Source organism: Glycine soja, chromosome 19 (genome assembly GCF_004193775.1).
Source record: "Glycine soja cultivar W05 chromosome 19, ASM419377v2, whole genome shotgun sequence".
Classification (NCBI taxonomy): domain Eukaryota; kingdom Viridiplantae; phylum Streptophyta; class Magnoliopsida; order Fabales; family Fabaceae; genus Glycine; species Glycine soja.
The window spans coordinates 45501637-45523430 of NC_041020.1; the positions used below are offsets into that span (position 1 = coordinate 45501637).

The following is a 21794-nucleotide window of genomic DNA, read 5'->3' on the forward strand; positions in this document are numbered from 1 at the left end:
CATGAAAGTTTCTATTCTCATCTCATTGAAAAGAACTAAACCCCACTGTCTCTCTTCCCTCAGACCACTATTATTATTATAATTCAAAACCTAATGTCTCTTTTTTTCCATCACCATCGCCATAGTGTGAGTACCACTCTCTCAAAACTTGGGAACTATTTTGACCAAATTACTCAAACCAAAAACCAAATCTAGGGACCATACTCAGTGCATTTTGGTCTTCTATATTTTACTAGTACAACATAACATGGTCCATCACCCATCACAATGGAAATTAACGCAGCAATTATTTCTTTATGACTAGTCATTTTCTAGGGAAATTCAGTCCATCCTTGTCTTGTGGTGAAAAAGAAGGAAAATCAATTCAACTCGGGTGCAATTTGATTAATAATAATAACATCTTATTAACTAATATCTTTAAGATATTAGTTAAGAAATAAAAAAAATATTTATGATAAAGATCATAAAAGTAAAAGAAATATTTATTTTTCTTTTAATTCTTTAATCAACGCCATAAAAATACTATTTAACATTTGTCACAATAATTTTGCACGTGAAATAGTAATGCTACTCTTAACAGATAAGAATAGTTCCCTTTTTACATTTGGTTGATGAAAATGTTGTATTACTATTTACTAATACAGTAATACAATACTAGTACAACGTTAGCAACCTAATTAGCATAGCTCAAAAAAGTTTGTGCCTAATAAGTTGGACTAGATATTTACCCTAGAACATAGTAGCACTCAGTGCAGCTACTACATATACAACGTGTTAATCTTAACTTAACAACCTACGATCACGTGCATTACTTAGAACTCACGTGGCTTACGGTTGATGTGTGAACTGGACCTCACAGAGAAAACAGCATTCCAGATCTCAGTGAAAGCTCTGACTATGACACCATGGTGGTGCGGTGAATTCAGCTGAAGAAAGCAGTTGAGAAGCTCTCTGAGATCTTGCTTGGAGTATATCTCATTCTCCAATATCATTTGCAGCATGGAATGTCTGAAATCAAGATAAGGGTCATCAGAGTCTTTCTCCACAGCCACACCTTCTTTCCCAGCTCTGCCTAAACCCCCCACGGCCTTCACGTACGAATCTGAGTCAGAAAAGTGCGAGGAATCAACGTAGGGTGAGAATGTGGTGTTGGTGGGGGTGGGGGTGGGGGTGGTGCTGGTGCTGTCACACTTGTCCTCACCACCCCATTGGCCTGAAAAAAAGGAAGAAGAAGAAGAAGAATGTTTGTGCTTTCGGTAAGTGTTGTTAAGATTCTTGGGTTTTGGCTTCGGGTGGAATATGCGACACAGGTTTGGTCTTCTGCAGGTGCCGCAGCCTAGTTTCACGGACACGGTGTTCAGAAGAAGCTTCTTTCTGGAGCCAGACATTGCTGTGGTGTCTGTGTTTCCGTGAGTACTTGCTAACATGAAAAAGAAAGAAAGGGAACAGATCGAACAATGAGCTTAGTGCGGCTTTTTTATTTATGGGGATGGCTTGCTAAAAGCTAGGAATGTGAGGAGGAGGGTCTTATTGGAAAAGTATGGATGGGCATCCAACATCCAATGAGTCATTATACACATAGTAATAGATAAACGAGAATAAAATATATTATAGATATTATGATGTGATATAATAATAATAAAAAAAATATGAGTATTTGATTAAGTGCTTAAAAAGTGATACTTATATATCATGCTCGGTCTTATTAATTGGGTTTGCATGTGACTTAGAGTTAAGAGGTCCCTACATGTGCTTAATGGGTCTAGTTTGTGATGATGAACTAATTTGACTAGAGAGTGATCTGGACCGCAGATTTGGTTTGGGATAAAAATATGTGAGACGAGATATCTAGAAGATTGGGAAGAATCAGAGCAATTTGAGGTTTTGGTTATTGGATATTCAAGTTGCTCGTTTGTCTAGTAGTGAAGTGTAGATGGGGATGGATTAAAAGACAAAGTGCGTGCTTGCTTGCTTAACTATGCATTAAATAAGAGATTTGGAACGACAAGTAGTACATGACAGGGGATCAAGAATATACGGAGTAAATTTTTTTATTTTTTATTTTTGTATGCATAGAAAGATGTCTTTGATATTTTTTAACAAAAGAATCAAACTCGTTATTTGAATAAAATATGTAAATTATTATAATTTTTTATATTTTTTATTTATAAGGACAAAAAAGTTTAATATTTTTTAGATTATTATTTAAATGTATTCCAAATTGATAGACGAGAGGGGAAAAAATATATTATTCAGATAGTATTTTTTTAAAACATATTTTATATTATTTATGTTTAGAGTAACCTACTATTTTACTCTTTAAAAGTATATAATGTTATCACTTTAATTTCTAAAACTAAAGAAATTTTAAATTAGACTATCAAAATTCAATATGTCAATCACATTGGTATACAATTGTTTTTGAAAAAAATGTGTGATTTAAATTATAATATTAGTATGTTTAGTAACCAAAATAAATGTAAATGGTTGAGTTTATGAACTTAAATGAAACAACTGAAAGTATCTAGGACTTAAATGAAATAACTAGTGTGATAATGTATTACTCAATCTCATTCACTTTAAAGAGTGAACTTTATATATATATATATAAACAAAGAACCTAAGGGTTAGTTGAACCCATCATTTGACTCATTGGATTTGTGGATTGAATTTCTCAATCCAATCTAATTCATTTGGACATGTTATATAGGATGACTTGTTGGGTCAAATTTGTTTTGACATCTCTAAACATAGGGTTAGGTTAACCTAAATTTTTAAACATATTATATAATTTTTAACATTATATATAGTTAAATTATAAAATTATGGAAGTATAAAATTAAAATTAAGATATAACTTACATTATATACTTCAAAATAATAATATGAATATAAAATATATTATGATGTTACATTGAATGTTATTGATTATATCAAGAAATCTTATTGTTAATGCATAATTATCAAAATAAATTATAACCTTTTAAAAAAATATGAGGCATCAAGTTAGGTTGTGATAACTCGAAGTAAATTAAACTTACTCTTGTCTTAAAAATTATGTTGGTTTATTCTCCAAAACCTAAAGTCGTTAAAATTAATTTGTCAAATCGAGTTAGTGAAATGGCACAAGTTTTGAATACCGTTGCCTAAACCTTCGACAATTTTTTGAATCGGCTGAGTATGTATTATCGCTTGGAAGACAATTTAGACAATGTCCTCTTACAATTTAATTTTCTTTTTGTTTGATTTACAATTTTCAAGATGTAGTTGAATTATTGATTACTCATATGTATTAGTCCCGAATGAACTAAATTCAGATTTCTTTAGCATTTGGTCTTGAATTTGATCTCAAGATTCACGTATATAAAGCAGGACCGTTGAGATTTGAGAAGAGTCTCCATATTATAGCGTGTGACTATATTCTAAGAAAGAAAAAATATTGTAGTTGGGTTGTCTGTGAATCTAGATTAACTCGCAAAATCATGTCTATTACTTCCCATTTATAAAAAATAATTTAAACAAATTGTAATTCATCAGTGAAGGTAATTTTTATCACTTATTTCATGCGCATCAACAAAAAAATTATACCCTTTGTATCATTTTCTAAATTCTATATAGAAAAAAAATTAAGGAATGAAAATAATTATTATGTTATGATCAAGTTGGTGTTCTTTTATTGGTAGTAACTAGTAATTTAGTAAACAAGGTTTTCAATATGTACCGATTTCAATTTTTGAGTTGGCAGCCAGCCAGCAGCCATCTCTTGTACTACTAGCAAAAGTCGAAAGAAAAGCCAATGGTGTACCCAACGTGCTGCGATTGGATGTTTGTTTCAAACCAGAAAAGCCGAGGAGAAAGTTAGCACCTGCTATTTCTCAAAGGTTAAAGTTTTTGGAATTTTATTGATCAATTAACGATGGCAACGTAAATTACACTCATTGTAAACAACTGACAATGAATTTAATACTAGTTACTTGGAATGTAAACGCGAATATAGTCAATAGCATGCAAGAAGAAGATATTGAAATCTAATCCTCTGGTAATATTAAGAAATTTTTTAAAAACTATCGGTATTCAGGGGGGCAGTTACAAGCTTATTTAGATTAACGTTTCTGACGAAGATATTGAAATCTCATCACCCATTTTACCTTTGTCATTGATGACGATGATATTGCCTTCATCATTATTATAATTCATACTTTTACTAGGTTGGTTTATCGGTGTCAAAATGATAAACTAAACATATATTCGAAACGAAAATGATTCCAAATAAAAGGGTAAATAAGTATCTCTAAACGTGTAAATAAGTGATAATTGGTTTATGAAAGAATGAATAAAATTTTTTATTTAATCTTTAGATGTATAAGAAATACAACAATTTCATTCTACTAATAAATTTGTGAAATTATTGTATTATTAAATTATAATATTTAAAGATAAATTTGTCATGAAATTGTATTTTTTGGGTACCAAGTAAAGTGAGTCTATTCCACACCCTCAAATTACTAGAAAATAAGAAAATGAGTATAGAATGAAACTGATTTCATCTAACTTATTTTAAACAACCCATACAACAACAAATGTTTTTACATTCTATTTCACTTCACTTCATCCACTATCCATCTATCCATCAACGATGAGTTCCTGACAAACGTGTACTAAGTTTCTCGAAAAAGAGTGGGGAGGTTCAAAGAAATGAAGTTGGCAATTGTTTTTACTTTTTATAACTGGGAGATGGGTGGTAAAGTCATGGAATGCAGTTGGCGATTGTTTACTTTGTACTACTGGAAGATGGGTGCTAACTAACTAAGTCATAGAATACAGTTAATGGTGATGTTAAAACTGTTAAGTGCACTAGATGCATTGGTAAATAAATGAAACTAAGATTTTTCTCAGCTATCATTGTTTCAAATTTATTAGTGGTTCAATCCTTTCTGCGATTTATACATTAACTTAGAAAACTCACATAACACAAGCCAATAGCAAAAGAGTCAACCTTATTGGTTTGAACAAGCCATCGGATTCTTGATCAAGTTTACCACATGCTGAGCCACCCATAACGAGCCAGCCTCAGTACAACAGAAACCATGGGTGTGGTTTTCTCTTTCAATAGATATGGCCATACCAGGAACCTGCTTTGAAATCTGTAACCAAAAGAAACCATTACTTCAGCCAAAATAATGAGGAAGAAAAGAACAAAGAGAAATTCCTGGGGAAACTTAAAGAAACAAAAACATCTTGATTGTGGCTAACTAGTATTTCAAAATTTCAATCAATCTTTATTATAAAAACATTTACCTAGCTCTTTTCCTGTAATTTAATGTTAAAAACGGTATAAAGAATTTGTGGTATTTCAAGTCCATTTAGGATAGCACACATACATAAGCTGCATGCTAAAACCAGCATTAGGAATTTATCACCACAAAAATTACTTGATTAATAGCCAACGCAGTCCACTTTCTGTGGGCAGCTGGCTGTTGGATTTTAGTTTCTTTCAGCTGTCCGTGGTTTTCATTTTTCTTTTTTAAGCTACAGATAGTCCATTACTTTGAAATGCCAAAGAGAATGAGAGAATAAGAATGAGCTTCAGGTATATCTTAAAAGCCAAGGTATTGATAGGACACATCATAATCTATTTTATTTTGCTCAGTTTATCACAATACCTGCTGTCTAAAACATAAATCATGAAAATGAAGTAAATTTATTATCAGAAAGAGGAAAAAAGGACCACTGACGGTTAAATTAACTATCATATCTTTATAATCAAGGCATTGTAAATTTTCTCCTACGGTTTGATTTTGATATACTTTTGTTTTCTTCTTATTAAACTAAAACTAGAGCAAATTTAATAAACTTTTTGCTTTATTTAGAGTAGAAGGTCCCCAACATAAACTGGGGGATAGAGAAAGAGGAAGAAGGTATCAAGGTAATCACATATTGTAGTTCATGCTGAGATTCAAACACAAATCCAAACCTTCAGTTTAATGGCTTGGCCAAACTTACAACAATATTTAATTTCTTTAAAGTAAATAATTTTCAGCTATAAAAATTATAAAAAATAAACAAAGATAAGGTTCTTCTTGGTTGTTTTATTTTTAATTTATAGAGAAAAATTGCTGCAAATTTTGATACAAAATCTTTCATTAATGATAAAAGGAGGGAATTCAACTTTGTTAATAAACTTCGAACATCTATTGCACCATTTTGGGGTCATAAATGATCATGTAGACTAGGATAGAATCTTAAGCATATAATTATCCTACAAATTCTCTCTGGTGGAGGCACACCCAGACATAGATGCTTGAGGTACAAATCTTACTTCATACCTTCAGATGATGCAAAAGCTTTCCAGATAATAATAACAGTAATTAAAATAAATAAAAAGATACCTCTTCAAGCAAATGAAGTGGTCCCCAGTGATCGTCAACACCAAATAAAAATGCCTTTTGAGCCTCCCTTTCTCTCATAAATGTCCAATCTGGTGCCTCTGAAAACTAGCAGGGGAAACACATGATTAACGTTGCAGTTCAACATTGTATGATATATCTTAGTATACAAGAAGGTTGATTAGAAACCCCATAGGCCCCCCATCCCTGTAATATAGCTAAAATCAAACATGAAATCTACAAAAAAAATTGAAAGTGAATCTCGTCCCTCTTGAGGACAGAGGACAGCTGAATGTACAGGTTAGGTATCAGCCAGACCAAGGAGCTATAAGTATTGAGAACCTACTTAGAAAATTCAGTGATGAAGTTAGAGCATATCACTGAATTTCAATATTGAGAAATTTTGGATATTTTACCTTTTGATACCCTGATGAAACATGCCCTCTATCCCAGTCAATTTACTTGTTCTTTTTAAAATTCTCAATTTCAACTTTTTTATCATGAGATTGTTTTATCCTTGTACTCTTTTCAGTGACATGTCATATACTGCCACGCCAATACAAGAAGTCCCATGTTGAAGTGGTAAAATCATTTTCCAGAGTACTGGGGGTAGGGGAATTAAAAAAATTGTATTTAAACCCTCAAGATTGAGAGTGTGGACTTGTTTTCATTTCCTATTCTGTTTTTAAATTTCACAAATGAATCTATAATTTTTCACACTTTTCACACCTTTCAGCAACACATTAGATAAATCTATAATTTTTCACAGGAGATCCAAAAAGAATGAAATACTTTAAAGTTATTCTGATTCCTTAATTAACTGAATTTTTTGTAGTAGGAATCAAAGGGGTAGGGGAGGGCTTCCCACTATACAGCACACCAAGTATAACAAACCTATAAATGGATATCAAAATAAACCACTCATCAGCCTCTCTTACCCTAAAACCAGCAAATTTTCTGTTAAGATCAAAACAGTAAACATTACATTACCTTGTAATTGATTTGTTCTTGTAAAGAAAACATGCATCCATGTTCCAAGTTCTAGAAAACAAAACTGTGTGAGAGACATTCTAATGCCACCCAGACAAATCAAACAAAACAAAATGCACATACCTTTCTTGAGTGAGAAACATGGCCAATAGCTGTTAGGCCACAGAGAAACATGACTAGTAAGCATAACTGATAATCAAATATCCATATTATAAGTAACTCGAAAGAAATAGCTGCCATTACTTACCTGTAACAGAAGCAGTTCCCTCCAGCAACTCATAGAGAAATTCCAAAAAGTCTTTGTAGAATAAAATTACACCTGCAGCAACCAAAAGTACCAAAAGCCACAACTAAACAAATGTAACATGGAAACATAAGCACGCAAACACACAATCGAGGCCACACCTGGGTTTCCAGGAAAAAACAGAACATGAAGAGTGGGAGCATCAGATTGAATCTCCAAAACTTCAGAAGTGTAACTAAACAAAAATGACACATAAATGATGAAACAAAAAAAAAAAATACTCATGTTCGAAATAAATATGTATAGATTGCATTACATACCTTGAGACATTGCATGATCGAAAATTAGCACGCCTTCTGGGTTTGGCATGCAAATTACTGTCCACACCCATGTTCATATTCTAACACTTGGCACTAAACCTTATCCTGGAAGACCAAATATTACGAATGTAATTGTTTATAAAAATGTATTAAATTAGGAAATCCTAATAAGTTTGAAGTGTTATCGATGGGAACTTAGGGAAAATGGAGCTTGCATATCTTAATGAAAATGTAGAAGAAATGTATATTGGGAAAATACTCAAGTCCCACATCGACTACCTGAATCTTTGGAGTGTAACTTATATACCTGTTTACTTAGGACCTCACCTCCTTCCGCTGCAACGTGGTTGACGCACAAGTCCAAGGGGGTGTATTTGTGGTTCACGCACCCTTGGAGTGCAGACTCGCTGCATTCATTAATTACAGAATATTCCTCAACACCTATCGAATTAGTTACACGTGTAATTGCATTCGTCCTTTAATAATTCGCCATCTTTGCTCTGGAAAGACAAGTAACATTTTTCTGATTTTATTTTCTCTTACAAAGAATTTGAATAAAAATATAATAAATATGATAACATTTTTATAACTATTTATGAAAATAAAAATATTTCTATACACCAAACAAACTCTTTTTAGTTAACAATATATAAAAAATTACTATTTTTTTAAACAATATCATTAAATTTTCTTAATGATATTTTTATCATAGTTAATCTCTGTGAGATGCCGCCATTTCCAACGGAGGATATCTTATTTTCATGTAACTATGATAAATATATATATATATATATATATATATCATTAAATTAGTCCTAAGATTTTAATTTATCGTCAAATTTACTCTTTAATATTATTCAATTAATTATTTTGCATTACCATTTATTTTTGTATAATGACAAACATAATTATATTTTTTTTATGAACTGATTTGGAGATAAAATAGTTGAAAAATAATAATAGTGACATTTTAGATATATTAAAAGACTAATTTAGTAATTAAAAGTTTCAAATAATTAATGTTTCCATTTATGTAATTGAAAAAAAATCAATTTGAGGGTTTACTCTTTTCATAGTGACTATACTATAATAATATAATAGACGGCGTAGCAGTTGGAGAGAATTGAATTTAAGTTTGTAATTTGTAAATATGTTACAATAGTAGTTGTGTTACAAAAAAATTGTACTTGTGTTACAATAGTTGTATGAATCTAGGTTTCGATCAATCCTTCTTTCTTCTTTTTTTTCAGATGCAGACCAATCCTTCTTTCAATGCATAAGAACATACCTGACCTGCTGATTAAAAAAAAATGAACATACTTAACCAAAAAGTTTGAAAATATTGCAAAATTAAAAACAAACAAATAAAAAGTAGAGGCCGGGGTTAACAAAAATTATTATAGCAAAATCTTGCCGCAATCTTTACTGGCAGCATAACCAAATACAGATCTCATGTAAAATACAGATATCCTATATTTAGACTCTTACTTCCCCTGAAAGTCTCTGGTTTCTTATTCATTTTAAAACTTGAAAGCCAAGACTAATTTATTGGCCATAAAGAATGGTCTAGTTGACCATATATATTCACGTTAAACCCTGTTTCATTGCTAACATTAGCATAAATAACTAATTTTCACCTATGCTAGGAACTTTCGTCCAAGAATTTTGAATCAATAACATAGACCATTAATTATCTGGCTGACATTTAATTTTGGACATTATGAAGGCTCACTACCTTCGTTGCAGTTACTTGGAAAAAAGAAAACATATATCGTCCTTTTCCCTCACTTTCGCTAATGACATCGGCAATATTTCCGACCGATTCCACGCTGTATAAAAAAATCTTCGATCAGACTTGCTTTCCACTTTGAAATAGTTTGATTATTATTTCGTGTAAGCGTCGCATTACGGAAACACAAGGATCGAGTCAAATGGATGAGTGCAATCCAAAGCCAATGTCAACTAAATTTTTACGTTATCCATATAATTAGATCACCTTGGTCAGATTGGTAATTCATAATTTTATTTTTTGCAAGCTGGGTGGGTGCAAGACTTATACGTTATTACTAGAAAAACGCTATTAATAAAAGCTTAATTAGTAAATTATATTTGGTTTTAAATGCGACTTCAATAAATTTCAGTCATTTGTTTTGCGCTATTATATTTTGTTTTTAAATTTAAGTATTAATTTCTTTGCTTTCACCCAATTAAATATCTCTTGTAATGAAAAATAAATGTACGTATATATATATATATATATATATATATATATATATATATATATATATATATATCAATCGATATTTTATATATATAAAAAAAAGAATAATGATTTAATACAGTATCTTAGTAAACATATACTGTTGAGGCTGAATGAGTAAAAAATATAAACATTAATTATGGTCTTGTTAAGGACATTGACTAGGTTAGTTTTCTTTTGTAACTATCAGATTTTCTAATTTTATTCCATCCTTAATTTATAATATTAGTCTCTTTCTGTGACGATCAGGTTTCTTCTTTAACATTGCCATGTTTTTATATATAAAAAAAAAAAGTATGAGGAAAAGAATCCCTTTTTATTAACAAGTTTTATTGTGGGACATTGACAAGTTTTCTTATATTTTTTTTAAAATAGCATTGATATACGGTCAACGTGTTAATGCAAAATAATTTTACATGTTTGATATAGAGAAATGCAGGAAGGAGAGGAGAGAAAAAGGAGAAATAAAGGGGAGATACGAAATCTTACTTATTTGGTACCATCTTGAAAATAAAGAGAGAAAGAAGATTTAAAGTGTCATGTTATTTTATTTTGTGGCTTAACTTGCTAGATTTTTAATAATAACATGATTCCCTCCTACTATAATTGATTATGTTTTCTCCACAATAATTATTATTAGCCATTTCTGATAGCGAAGACAATTAATTTTGAAGTTTGATGATTGATAGTATTAAAAAAATCATTTTTTATTATTTTTTTTTCATTTTTCTTACTTATCTCTTTCCTATTTTTTTTCTTTAAATCAAACATTCCTAAAATTCACTTTGCACCCACTCTATTTCTAAAATACTTTACGAAATTGAAATAAATGCATCAAATTTAAAAGCATTTTTAAATAACGTTGTTAGTTGGCTAAATTGACCAAACAAGCTGGGCATCGTATTTGCTTACGTCGCATATTTATATACATCCATGAGTATTATTTTGTATAAAACTCAAATTTACAGACAGAGACGATTATTGTTGATTAATCTTAATTGATTTATTTAAAAACATAAATTTTATTATTTATCACTTGTATAATTATCCATTATATGATATAAGCAATGACTTTTCACCTATCGAGTTCGACGAATAAGGTGAAAGAACCCCCTCCCCTTCTTTATTTTTTTTTCTTTTTCTTTTAATAGACTGGGACTGAAGAGAAATAACAATTATACTCACACACGAGTGAATGATTAATTTAGTTCCTGTATTATATATTATTTTAGTCTTTGGAATTAAAAAAAAATACTCAAATAACTTGTTAAAATTAACATTTTTTTTCTCATTTTAATCACTAGTCCAAACATTTAAGTGATAATAATAATAAAAAATTTAGAGACTTGAATAAAATGGGACTAAAATGAGAAAATGTGGTTAATTTTAGGGACTTAAATAAAATTTTAAGAAATTTTAAAATTTATTTAAGTTTATTTTTAGTTTTAAAGACTAAAATGAAAGTGAGATATAAATTTAGAGACTGAATTGGTTATTTACTCTCTGAATTAGTTTTATCTACATCTTTCAGTATTTTTTTTCTCTGTACTGATGTATCCAGGCTAAATTTACGTGTACATTCAACATTTTTCTATGAGAAATTCCGTCGTCATATCCAGTAATTTATTCGGGAGGAGGCCAGAAAAAGAAGGGAATAATAAAATAGAGATAAACTGTTAAGGATCCCTAACCTCTAATAAAAAAAATTACTAGGATAAATGACATAAATTGGTAGGACACCCTGAACACCTTTTCTCTTGAACTAGAACTAAATGTTTGTGTTCTGTTGACAAATGTCAAGAGAAGGGTCTGCTGTTTGTCTCTCTGACCACTACACAGCTCAAGCAATATTTGGTAAACTTTCAATGTCCGCCTACCTATGGAGACAAATTATTGTTTTTGACAAACGAGTTTTTATTTATTTATTTTTTTGCATAAAATAGAGTATTTTCCATAAAAAAAACTATATAATAATTTTATCAACCTATTTGTTTCATTAATAGAGTATTAGCCCATAGATCTTTTATTTTATAGTTATAATGATCAAAATCTTAACAGAAGTGACCGAAAATCTTCTGAATTCATAAATGAACATATGTAATGAAAGTAATAAATTAATCATAAATGAAAACCTTTTCCTCGCTTGTGCTGGAAGTGTACACATGCCCCTATCATATATATATATATATATATATATATATATATATATATATATATATATATATTCATGAGAAATTCGGAGGAACTTAACTCCTTCAACTGGTCAAATCACTAATTGAACTCTGATATCCTTCAACTGGTCAAATCACTAATTGAACTCTGATATTTATCATATTTTTTCCTCATTTTAATTATTAACCCGGAATAGGCTAAACCATCGATGAAAATTAATTTGGATCATGTAATAACTCAGAATCTGTCCGCTTCGTTTGTTGCATCTCACTATTTCGAAGAGTCCTAATTGGCTAATTGCAACAACGGTGATACTGATAAGAACCAGTGAACGGTTTTGTTATTGAATGTATCATGTAGTTGGATCAACAACCATCATTCATGGTCATTACTCATTAGATTATCTACAACTAAACATTAACTATTCTATCTAATTCCTATTTTTCTTTACTTCTGTCTCCGAAAAATATTATTCAGCTTTTTGGTACACTAATCATTTTAGTCTTGATTGACCTAATCAACTAAGGAAACAATGGTACACTAGTAAATTTGTTGACTTTTATATGAAAGTTATATTAAAACAATTTTTAATTGCATGAAAATTAAATTGATTTTATGATGTATCCAGAATGACGTAAATGGCCTTAATCGGTGGTTGCCTTAACTGTCAAACGGTGAATCGTTTTACTTTCAGAAGAATCCTCGTGAGTGGCGTATGTGACAAGAAATCCCGTTTAATCATTCTTTCTCCTCTGATTATTTTTATTTTTGAATTAAATTTCTGCAATAGGTCGTTCCTTTCCTATATATACATTCGCAAGGCTTATTCACCTTTCAGTTTTTCATAGACAAAAAGGGTCATTCTTCTAGTCTTCTAGAGGATTAAACTAAACCCCATTTATTGACCAAACTTTTATAAGTCTCTAACTTGTTAATTTTCCTTTTGCGGTTACGAGTACCCCAATTCCCTGTTATCAACTTCGGGTGTCTCTGACTCTGTCAAACGTGGTACTCAGAACCCAGGCGCAGGTTTATTGGATTCCCGTAAAACGACAGGTAACTGCTGAGCGAATGTTTCCCGTGTTTTTCTGTTTTCTTAAGGAGGGAGAAAGACATTGTGTCACGCAACTGCAACTGCCCTAAGTTCCAAACAAAGCTTTAACGGTTCAGAATTTTTTATGCTTTTGTTTCAGAGTTTCCGCGGTGGTTGTTTGTTGATTCAGTAGGGATCGGAAATGTTGGGAGATTTCATCATTCGATGTCTTATGTAAGTGTAAACCTTTTCTTCTTCTTCTTCCAATTTATGATTCTTCTCTTCATGTTCGAGATTGTTGTGCTGTTCAACGTTCTTATATCATCTTGGATTTCAGACTGATTCTGGGGTACGCGTATCCTGGATTTGAATGCTACAAAACTGTGGAGAAAAACAGGGGTGACAATGGGGAACTTCGATTCTGGTGTCAATACTGGTACGAGAATCCACTTTTCTTTGGCAATAATTTAGTTCTGAAATGTTTTATTCGGCTTTTGATTGCTTGTATGTTTGTTATAATTTTTTCAGTTATAATGATTGCATTTTAATTTTGAAGATTTGAGATGATGGAGAAGATATGAGCATAGATCTTACCAACAATTAAGAATTAAAAAAAAAAATAAGTGCTTGAGTTTTTGCCTAGGAAGGGATCTTCTTTAGGAATATACAAAGGGAGGTCATACCTTGAAAGGTGGAGCAAACAGAGAACCATGTGCAACTTTATGAACATGACTAATATTTTAAGCCCATTTACCAGTTGAATAGACAGTATGAGAATGATATATGTAATCATCCTATCAGAAGTTTAATGATGAGTGTCATTTTTCTTACAGAATGAGAATGATATATTGCTGCTGATTTATGTTGAGCTTGCAAAATTCATAGGAAAGTTGGGGGGAGAAATATTTTCGAGCGATACCTTGTCAAAATTTATGTTAAATTATTATATATCATTGTTGGATTAAGCCGTAGTGCCTCTTATTCATGTATTTGTGTATCGTCAATTTGCAGGGTCATTGTAGCACTTTTCACAGTACTGGAGAATTTTACAGATGTAATTATTGGATGGTGGTGAGTGCCTGACTTGGCATTTTAACCGTTTGAATATTGATTTTTTTTTTTTTTATTTAGATATGTATGGGTGTGTAAATGTGTAATTGATTTTGATTCGTGCAATAAATTGACGTGTAAGTGTAACGTTGATGTAGGTTTCCCTTATACGGAGAGTTGAAGCTTGCACTCTTTATCTACCTGTGGTATCCCAAAACTAAGGTAAGAATATAATAGCGACGAGGATGCCTCTTGGGCTCATTTTAACACTTTATTTTGTTACTTTTGATTTCTTTTTTGTTAACTAAGGAAGGTTCTTTTCCCCTGTACCAAAAAAATAAAATCTTGCTTCAAGGGTGTGTGGAAAGTTCATTAGAATTTGCTTGAGTGCGGAAGAGTTACAAGAATTTAGTTTGAGCGAGCTTTATGTTCAAAATTTCATTTTATTTGTTTCTAACTTCCTAACTTGAAACTTGTTCTCCAACAAAGCTGAAACACATGAATTGGATGATATAAATGTTTGCTTAATGCAGGGGACGGGATATGTTTACAATACTGTGCTGCGGCCTTATGTATCAAGCCATGAAAATGACATTGAGAAAAAGTTCCGAGAGTGGCGGGCTAGGGCATGGGATTTGGCCATTTTTTACTGGAAAAACTGCACAGAGTTGGGGCAAGCTACAACTTTCCAGATTCTCGACTATTTGGCTGCACAGTCTAAAAAATTCTCCAGCAAATCTTACTCTGAGGTGAATTTCCCTTTTCAATAGTAACATCATAACTTCAGAAGTCAGAACCATTCTCAAATTGACTATTAATCATTGTTAGTAAACTAAGTTGCAACGGAAAGGCCACTGATTTATTTTCCAAAATGCGTGACATGGAACTCTCTAAAATCTAATCACTCAGCCCCAATAAATAGTAGCACATGTGAAACAAAAATTAAGCACTCCTAAGAAATTAATTAAACTGTGCACATATAAAATCTCTACAAGTAGAACTGTTACTGAAAGATAGTGTTACATTGCAGAAAAAAGACAAGCTGGGTCCAACTCCAAGTGCCCCACCATTGTCTTCGCTTCGAGAGTCTCTCTTTGAGAACAACCAAAACAAATTCCCAGGCCGCAAGAACAAGAAAGGGGACTGAGGTGCTTTAAATAAAGTGAATCCTCACTACAGAAACTGTAACATTTTTGTACATACTTACGTCAACCCCATAATTAGCCTCATTCTGCTTGTAATATAAAAGAATTGCTTTGTCTTTTGTCCCCCTTCTCTTTTGAAACACTTTAATCGATTATTAATTCTTTTATTCATTCGTATATACTTTGAGTTTGAGGCCACAACAACAATTGCGAGGCAAACGCAGAGCCATAAAAATCCTATACAAAAAAGAAGCATGTGCATAATTGCATATCCTAATTCTTGAATCAAACACAAAGCAAAGGACTTGCAGTCATTATTATTATTATTATTATTAATATTGGAGTATAATTGAATAAATATGATTTGTCGGTTGTCAAGAGTAGCATCTGCACACGTGAACCCTGAGAGCGTGGAGCATTCGACTGAAAACCCGGGAAACGACGGGAATGAAGTGGTGGTAGAAGAAGCCGAGGCAGGTGGCGGAGAGGCGGCGGAGGAAGTGGGGTGTGGAGGCGCCGCCGGGGGAGGCGGACATGGGCTGAAGGTAGGCCCAGGCGGCCTGCTTGACGAGGCGGTTGCGGATGGAAATCTCTTGGCCGGAGTACGCGGAGGCGGTGGGGGAGTTCACGGCGGCGTAGGGAGAAGGAAGCACGTCTCGGAGGGAAGTGTAGGAGGCGGAAAAGGGGGATTTAAGGGATACAAGTTCGAAGCTTGTTGTGCGCTGCGGCGGCGTGGCGGGGAGGAAGAGTTTGGGCACCGATGGGGCAGCGATGGAGTTGTGGCGGCGGAGGGGCGGCGACTCTGACGGCGCGGGGGTTGTGGTGGACTCTGTCTCTGCCATGCTGTGTGGTGGACTAGTAGAGAGGAACACGCGGTGGAAAAACTTTGGACCAAATGAAAGTGAGAGAGAAAATAATAATAATAACACGCGATTCGATGTGCACCAAAAAAAGCTAAAAATAAAACAAATTAGAAACGGTCCATCATTATTGCAATTATTGCTTATGTTTTTTTCTTTTGGTTTATCTTTATCTTTTTCCTCAAATTCAGATCCACTTTTCTTCTTCACCAACTTGAACCAATCCAACCTCAAGCTCATGGGTGTTTATGAATCTTACTGATCGATTGCCTTTGGCTCACCTCTTTTCTTATTCTTAGATTCTCAATCTATCATGTATTTCGTTAAAGAATGATCGTTGTTAGTTTTTTTTTTTTTACGGCACTTGTAAAAAATTAAGCAACTTATCGAGTAAATTAATTAAATATTTTAATAAAGACACAAAAGTCAAAATTGTTATTAATATTTTAATTACCCTCAAAACTAAATGCATGAAACACGTGCCATATTAATTCATTCATGTCACGTGCTTTTGTTGGTGAATGAGTTACTGTCCAATTTTTCAACTAAGATAAAGAAGAGAATTTGGTACCATGTTGTCTAGTCTACTTAATCCATTGTCTTGCATTTTGTGTTTAAACCAAAAGGCTTTGAATTTGTTTTCTCGTTAGAAAGTTTAGTTTTTTCACTTGTTAATGTATTTTTTTTCTTTTTTCAATATTTATTTTATCTAATATTATAGTAATTTACTTCAATATTAAAACAAACGGTTAATTTTTTTCCTTGTGATTTATTCGTCTCACCTTCATGCCTCATATGCTTTTTTTAGTAGATCTGGTTTATAAATAGTAAACAACTCTTAAAAAACAATTTTATTAATTCATTAATCTTTGTAATAATATAATATGGTCTAATAATAAAATAATATGAGATAATAATTTAATTATGGTAGACTAACATAGTGTGACTTTGTTCCTTAACTATGGGATCGGGATTCTATTACAAATCCATGCTATGAAAAAAATATTTGTTGGAAAGAATTAGTACATTAAATGAATTTAGTACTTTGAAGAATTAAGCTATTTGACAATTTGTTGGTTAAGAGGTGAACATATGACCATGGAAGCAGCTCAAGTATATGTTTTGAGTTCAACATATTTTTGAAGAATTTGAAAAGTATTTCTAAATATGCACTTAGTTTTTAGCTCTAGGTTGATGGTTACCTTGATAAAAAAAATTAAAAAATAGTTGGTGGATCGGAAAAAATTGGAAAAAAGAAAAAACAACAAAATAAATTGCTGAATTTGAGCTCATAAACTATTATTATTACATGCACAAGCAGTCTACCAAACTTTCTGAAAGGGATAAATAAACCAAGAACCAACTTTAAAGAGTACCAATTTTTAAACGCATAGTTATGTTACATATAATATATTATCGCTATCATTTACAGATGAGCAAATGATAGATAATATATTCTCCCTATCAATTTAAGATGAGCACATGATAGCAACGTTAAAGATAAAAAGGTAATAACGTGTTACGTTTTACAAGAGCATGTATCGTATAGTAATGTGCTGCTTTGCGCTTTTAAAAGAAAAAAAGAATGTGTTACTTTTACAATTATGAATTTAGATACCATAATTGACAATGTCTGTGAACCATTAAGGATATATATTAACCCCATGTTTAGATCGATACATGTTTGCAGTAAAATTAAAAAACTCACGTTCCTGAAGTAAAATTTTAAAAGCTAGAACTAATAGCGTTGATTTGGACGTGAAAAATCACGTCTCATGTAAACAATGCAAAAAATCATTAAATAAATAGTTTGACATTAAAGAAACTAATAAAAAAAATTTCAAAGTTGCATGATAACAAACAAAATAAATATGTTATTTAGTGTCTTATGCGTGTAAGAATGTAAAAACTTAAATATAAAGATTTTTTTAAGGCAATGAAAAAAAATAAAAAGGTTTTTAAATTCAATAAAATGGTAGAATGAAATTTTAAATAAAATAATAATGAAATTTCAAGTAGGTTATAAACTAATTTATTTTTCATAAGATATTTGAGGTAACTTATCAAAAATAAGTTACATGAAGTAGCTCTTTAAAAAATTCCTAAGACTTTTACCCACATAGCCCATGGTCACGACTAAAAAGACCTGAGAATTTTTTTAAACAAATATATCATCACGTAATAATTTTTATATATTGTTTTATGTTATTTTTATAACTAAATTGAAATTATTGTTTTATTTCATTTTTTTTGTTCAGATGTGACATTTAATTAAAAAGTATTAACATGCTGATGGTTAGTTTTTCTATTTTGACATATTATCTTCATAAGTTCATACTAAATAAATTTTCAATTCATTGTGAAATATCAATAAGTAATGGATATGAGATAATAGACTTAACATATTTTTTTAACAAAATCAAAAACACAAACAAAAACTTAAATTATAAAGAAAATAAAACTAAATATTAGAATATTAATAAAAGACAAAAATATATGTTAGCTTTAAAACTAAATAATATTTTTGTCAATGGTAAGCGATAGCAACCGAGTCAAAGCATTTTCTTTGAGAGGTAAAATATAAAATTAAATTATAAATATAAAACTAATATTTTAAAATATATAAATAAATTAAAATTATAAAAAAAAAAGATGTGACATATTACTTGCAAGCTTACCTAAATCTGATAAAACTCAACTATGATGAAAATTAGTTTAAAAAATATAAATTAATCTCTTTTCAACCTTGACCTATCTTGCTTTTTTAAGGAAGGGGACGGTGGGAGTCAAACATGTCTTCGACCCTTCTTGGTATCATATAATATCAATGACATAATTTTTTTGGAATAAATTAAATGATAAATGATAACATAAGAATAATTTAAATAAAAAATATGATATATCTTTTGGGGGTTTTAAAGACATGTTAACAAAACATATCATTTTTAATGAAATTGTATGTTTATTTTCTTATATAATATACATTTTGATACGAGTACAGAGAACACAGAGCTTAGGAAGGAAGATGTTGAGGAAGAAGATGATCTGAGTAAGCCGGGAGAAGAGAATAGAGGGGTGCAAAGAGAAGGAAAGCCCAAAAGGAAGGTTCTCAAGCCCAATTATCTAAAGGATTACGTTTAGGAGAGAAATAGAACAATATACTTCATCATACTTAGCCTTATGCCTAAAATAGGAAAATTACGAATACATACTCATTTAGAGGATAATGACAAGCAATTCTGTTATATGCATATTCTAGAATTATTCCAGTAAGACAGCTCAGCATAATTCTGTTACTAGACCATCTATATAATATCATGTAAATAAAGCATAAGGCAATGAAAATATATTTTCCCTTAACTACCTTTTCTTCTTCATCTCTTCTGTGGAGGGTCTGGACCTCGAAATCCAGAAGCTATCACTGGTGCTTTCATTGACCTTCCGCTTCCATGGCGGATTCCGGTACTGATCGCGTCGAGGCTGCCTTAGACCGCCTCACTTCCCGCATTGAGGACCTCTTGCAGCACGTGACTCCATCAGCCTCACCCCCTTTTCCTCCTCGCAGTCCGATTCCTGCACACACACATCAAATGAAATTAGACGTTCCTAGATTCGACGGAACGGATCCTATGGGCTGGATTTTTAAAATTACTCTATTCTTTGAGTATCACGGCACTCCCGATACTGACCGTATTACCATTGTTGCGTTTTATATGGAGGGAAGGGCCCTTGCTTGGTTCCAATGGATGTCAAGCAACGGCCAATTCACCTCTTGGCCCGTATTTCTACAGGCCTTGCAGACCAGGTTTGCTCCGTCCAACTACGAGGATCCCTCCGGATCCCTATTCAAGTTAATTCAGAAGACCACAGTTGCAGAATACTTATCTGAGTTCGAGGAGCTCGCGAACAGGGTTGTCGGCCTCCCTGCTCCTTTCCTTTTAAGCTGCTTCGTTTCTGGCCTTGCGCCGGAGATTCGTCGCGAGGTGATGATCAATCAACCGCTGACGGTGGCACAGGCGGCGGGCCTCGTGCGCCTCCACGAGGAGAAGTTGCGCGATCTTCGCTTCGATTTCCGTCAACCCAACCGACCTCGCCCTCTTCAGCTACCACCATTGGCCCCGCCACAGACTTCACCGCTTCCAACCTTCACACCTCCACGCGCCTCCACCCTTCCCCCTTTGCTCCCTCTGCCGCCACGTCCTAACCCGCAACCTCCACCGATGTTTCGTCGCCTGACCTCGGAGGAATTGGCTTCGTGCCGCGAGCGCAGCTTGTGTTTCTCATGTGATGAGAAATTTCACAAGGGCCATAGATGCGCCCCTAGGGTTCATCTCCTGATAGCAGATGATGAAGACCCTCTTAACCCCGCGGATTCTAATATAAACCCACCAGATTCACTCGACCCGCCACCCGGCCCACTGGACATACCCGACTCACCAGCCCACATCAGTATCAACTCATTAGCGGGTCATCTTGCACCCGAGACCTTGAGACTACTCGGAACCATCTCCGGCGTGCCCGTCCTGGTGCTCATTGACGGTGGGAGCACCCACAACTTCATCCAGGAGCAACTCGTTCACCAATTGGGCCTTCCTTGTCAATCAACTAGCCCATTAAAGGTCATGGTCGGAAATGGGCAGCATCTGCAATGTCACACGACTTGCAATTCCACCACTCTCGTCCTTCAACATCATTCCTTCACCGTGGATTTATATGTCCTTCCCATTGCCGGCGCTAACATTATTTTGGGTGTCCAATGGTTACAGTCCTTGGGCCCAGTTTTAACTGATTATACCAAGCTTACCATGCAATTCTTTCATGATGACAGGTTAGTGGAGCTTAGAGGTGACCCCGACGCTCACAGAGAACTCTTATCTTATCCACAATTCCGGCGTGTCTGCCGCCATCAACCACAGAGCCTCTACTTTCACATCACAGTGCTTCCTGAGGATTTCGAACATCCGTTGACCAAGCCTGTTGACCCTCAGGTTCAACATCTTCTCCATCAATTCGCCATTCTCTTCCAAGACCCCACCACTCTTCCGCCGGCAAGAGACACGGACCATCAAATTCACCTTCTTCCACATGCGACACCCGTGAATGTCAGGCCATACTAGTATCCATATTACCAGAAACGCGAAATCGAAGCTCAGGTGGAGACCATGCTTCAACGGGGCATTATTCAACCCAGCAAGAGTCCCTTCTCGTCGCCGGTATTGTTGGTAAAGAAGTCCGATAACACCTGGCGCTTCTGCGTGGACTATCGCGCATTGAATGCACTGACCATCAAAGATCATTTTCCGATCCCGACGATCGATGAGCTTCTGGACGAGCT

At 33.2% G+C, this 21794-nt stretch overlaps 5 protein-coding genes across 7 annotated transcripts; 2 read left to right on the forward strand and 3 right to left on the reverse strand.

Moving 5' to 3' along the window:
• Nucleotides 1-579: 579 nt before the first annotated feature.
• LOC114399691 (transcription repressor OFP6-like) lies at nucleotides 580-1608 on the reverse strand. The gene has a single exon (XM_028361902.1). The coding sequence runs from the start codon at nucleotides 1425-1427 to the stop codon at nucleotides 813-815; it is 615 nt and encodes a 204-aa protein (XP_028217703.1). The 5' UTR covers nucleotides 1428-1608; the 3' UTR covers nucleotides 580-812.
• A 2048-nt stretch (nucleotides 1609-3656) lies between these two features.
• On the reverse strand, nucleotides 3657-8214 carry LOC114399760. Of its 3 annotated transcripts, XM_028361976.1 has the most exons (8): nucleotides 7940-8214; nucleotides 7781-7854; nucleotides 7623-7694; nucleotides 7499-7527; nucleotides 7376-7426; nucleotides 6389-6493; nucleotides 4996-5143; nucleotides 3657-3864 (listed from the first exon to the last, which is right to left on the reverse strand). In XM_028361976.1, the coding sequence occupies exons 1-7, from the start codon at nucleotides 8014-8016 to the stop codon at nucleotides 4997-4999; spliced, it is 555 nt and encodes a 184-aa protein (XP_028217777.1). In that variant the 5' UTR covers nucleotides 8017-8214; the 3' UTR covers nucleotides 3657-3864; nucleotide 4996. The 3 variants fall into 3 exon arrangements, with proteins under 3 accessions (XP_028217777.1, XP_028217776.1, XP_028217778.1); XM_028361975.1 differs by lacking the exon at nucleotides 3657-3864 and having other exon boundaries at nucleotides 4834-5143; nucleotides 7940-8213; XM_028361977.1 differs by lacking the exons at nucleotides 3657-3864; nucleotides 7376-7426 and having other exon boundaries at nucleotides 4834-5143.
• Nucleotides 8215-13200: 4986 nt separating this feature from the next.
• LOC114398342 (HVA22-like protein j) lies at nucleotides 13201-15724 on the forward strand. The gene is made up of 7 exons (XM_028360529.1): nucleotides 13201-13427; nucleotides 13565-13638; nucleotides 13742-13840; nucleotides 14416-14475; nucleotides 14613-14676; nucleotides 14988-15203; nucleotides 15485-15724. Exons 2-7 carry the CDS (start codon nucleotides 13607-13609, stop codon nucleotides 15599-15601), a joined length of 588 nt encoding a protein of 195 aa, XP_028216330.1. The 5' UTR covers nucleotides 13201-13427; nucleotides 13565-13606; the 3' UTR covers nucleotides 15602-15724.
• Nucleotides 15725-15973: 249 nt separating this feature from the next.
• Nucleotides 15974-16441, reverse strand: LOC114398870. Its single transcript, XM_028360981.1, has one exon. It carries the CDS (start codon nucleotides 16439-16441, stop codon nucleotides 15974-15976), a length of 468 nt encoding a protein of 155 aa, XP_028216782.1.
• Nucleotides 16442-19908: 3467 nt separating this feature from the next.
• Nucleotides 19909-21576, forward strand: LOC114398871. The gene has a single exon (XM_028360982.1). The coding sequence runs from the start codon at nucleotides 19909-19911 to the stop codon at nucleotides 21574-21576; it is 1668 nt and encodes a 555-aa protein (XP_028216783.1).
• Nucleotides 21577-21794: the final 218 nt, after the last annotated feature.

Excerpts from the sequence above, each read along its gene's own strand:
- LOC114398342 (XM_028360529.1), top strand. The coding sequence starts at position 13,607 with ATGTTGGGAGATTTCATCATTCGATGTCTTAT. Across the intron at positions 13,841-14,415 it reads CGATTCTGGTGTCAATACTG|GGTCATTGTAGCACTTTTCA; the intron begins GTACGAGAATCC and ends GTCAATTTGCAG. Across the intron at positions 15,204-15,484 it reads CCAGCAAATCTTACTCTGAG|AAAAAAGACAAGCTGGGTCC; the intron begins GTGAATTTCCCT and ends GTTACATTGCAG.
- LOC114398870 (XM_028360981.1), bottom strand. The coding sequence starts at position 16,441 with ATGGCAGAGACAGAGTCCACCACAACCCCCGCGCCGTCAGAGTCGCCG.
- LOC114398871 (XM_028360982.1), top strand. The coding sequence starts at position 19,909 with ATGGCGGATTCCGGTACTGATCGCGTCGAGGCTGCCTTAGACCGCCTC.
- LOC114399691 (XM_028361902.1), bottom strand. The coding sequence starts at position 1,427 with ATGTTAGCAAGTACTCACGGAAACACAGACACCACAGCAATGTCTGGC.
- LOC114399760 (XM_028361976.1), bottom strand. The coding sequence starts at position 8,016 with ATGAACATGGGTGTGGACAGTAATTTGCATGCCAAACCCAGAAGGCGT. Across the intron at positions 7,695-7,780 it reads GTTTTTTCCTGGAAACCCAG|GTGTAATTTTATTCTACAAA; the intron begins GTGTGGCCTCGA and ends TGGTTGCTGCAG. Across the intron at positions 5,144-6,388 it reads CACTTCATTTGCTTGAAGAG|ATTTCAAAGCAGGTTCCTGG; the intron begins GTATCTTTTTAT and ends TTTTGGTTACAG.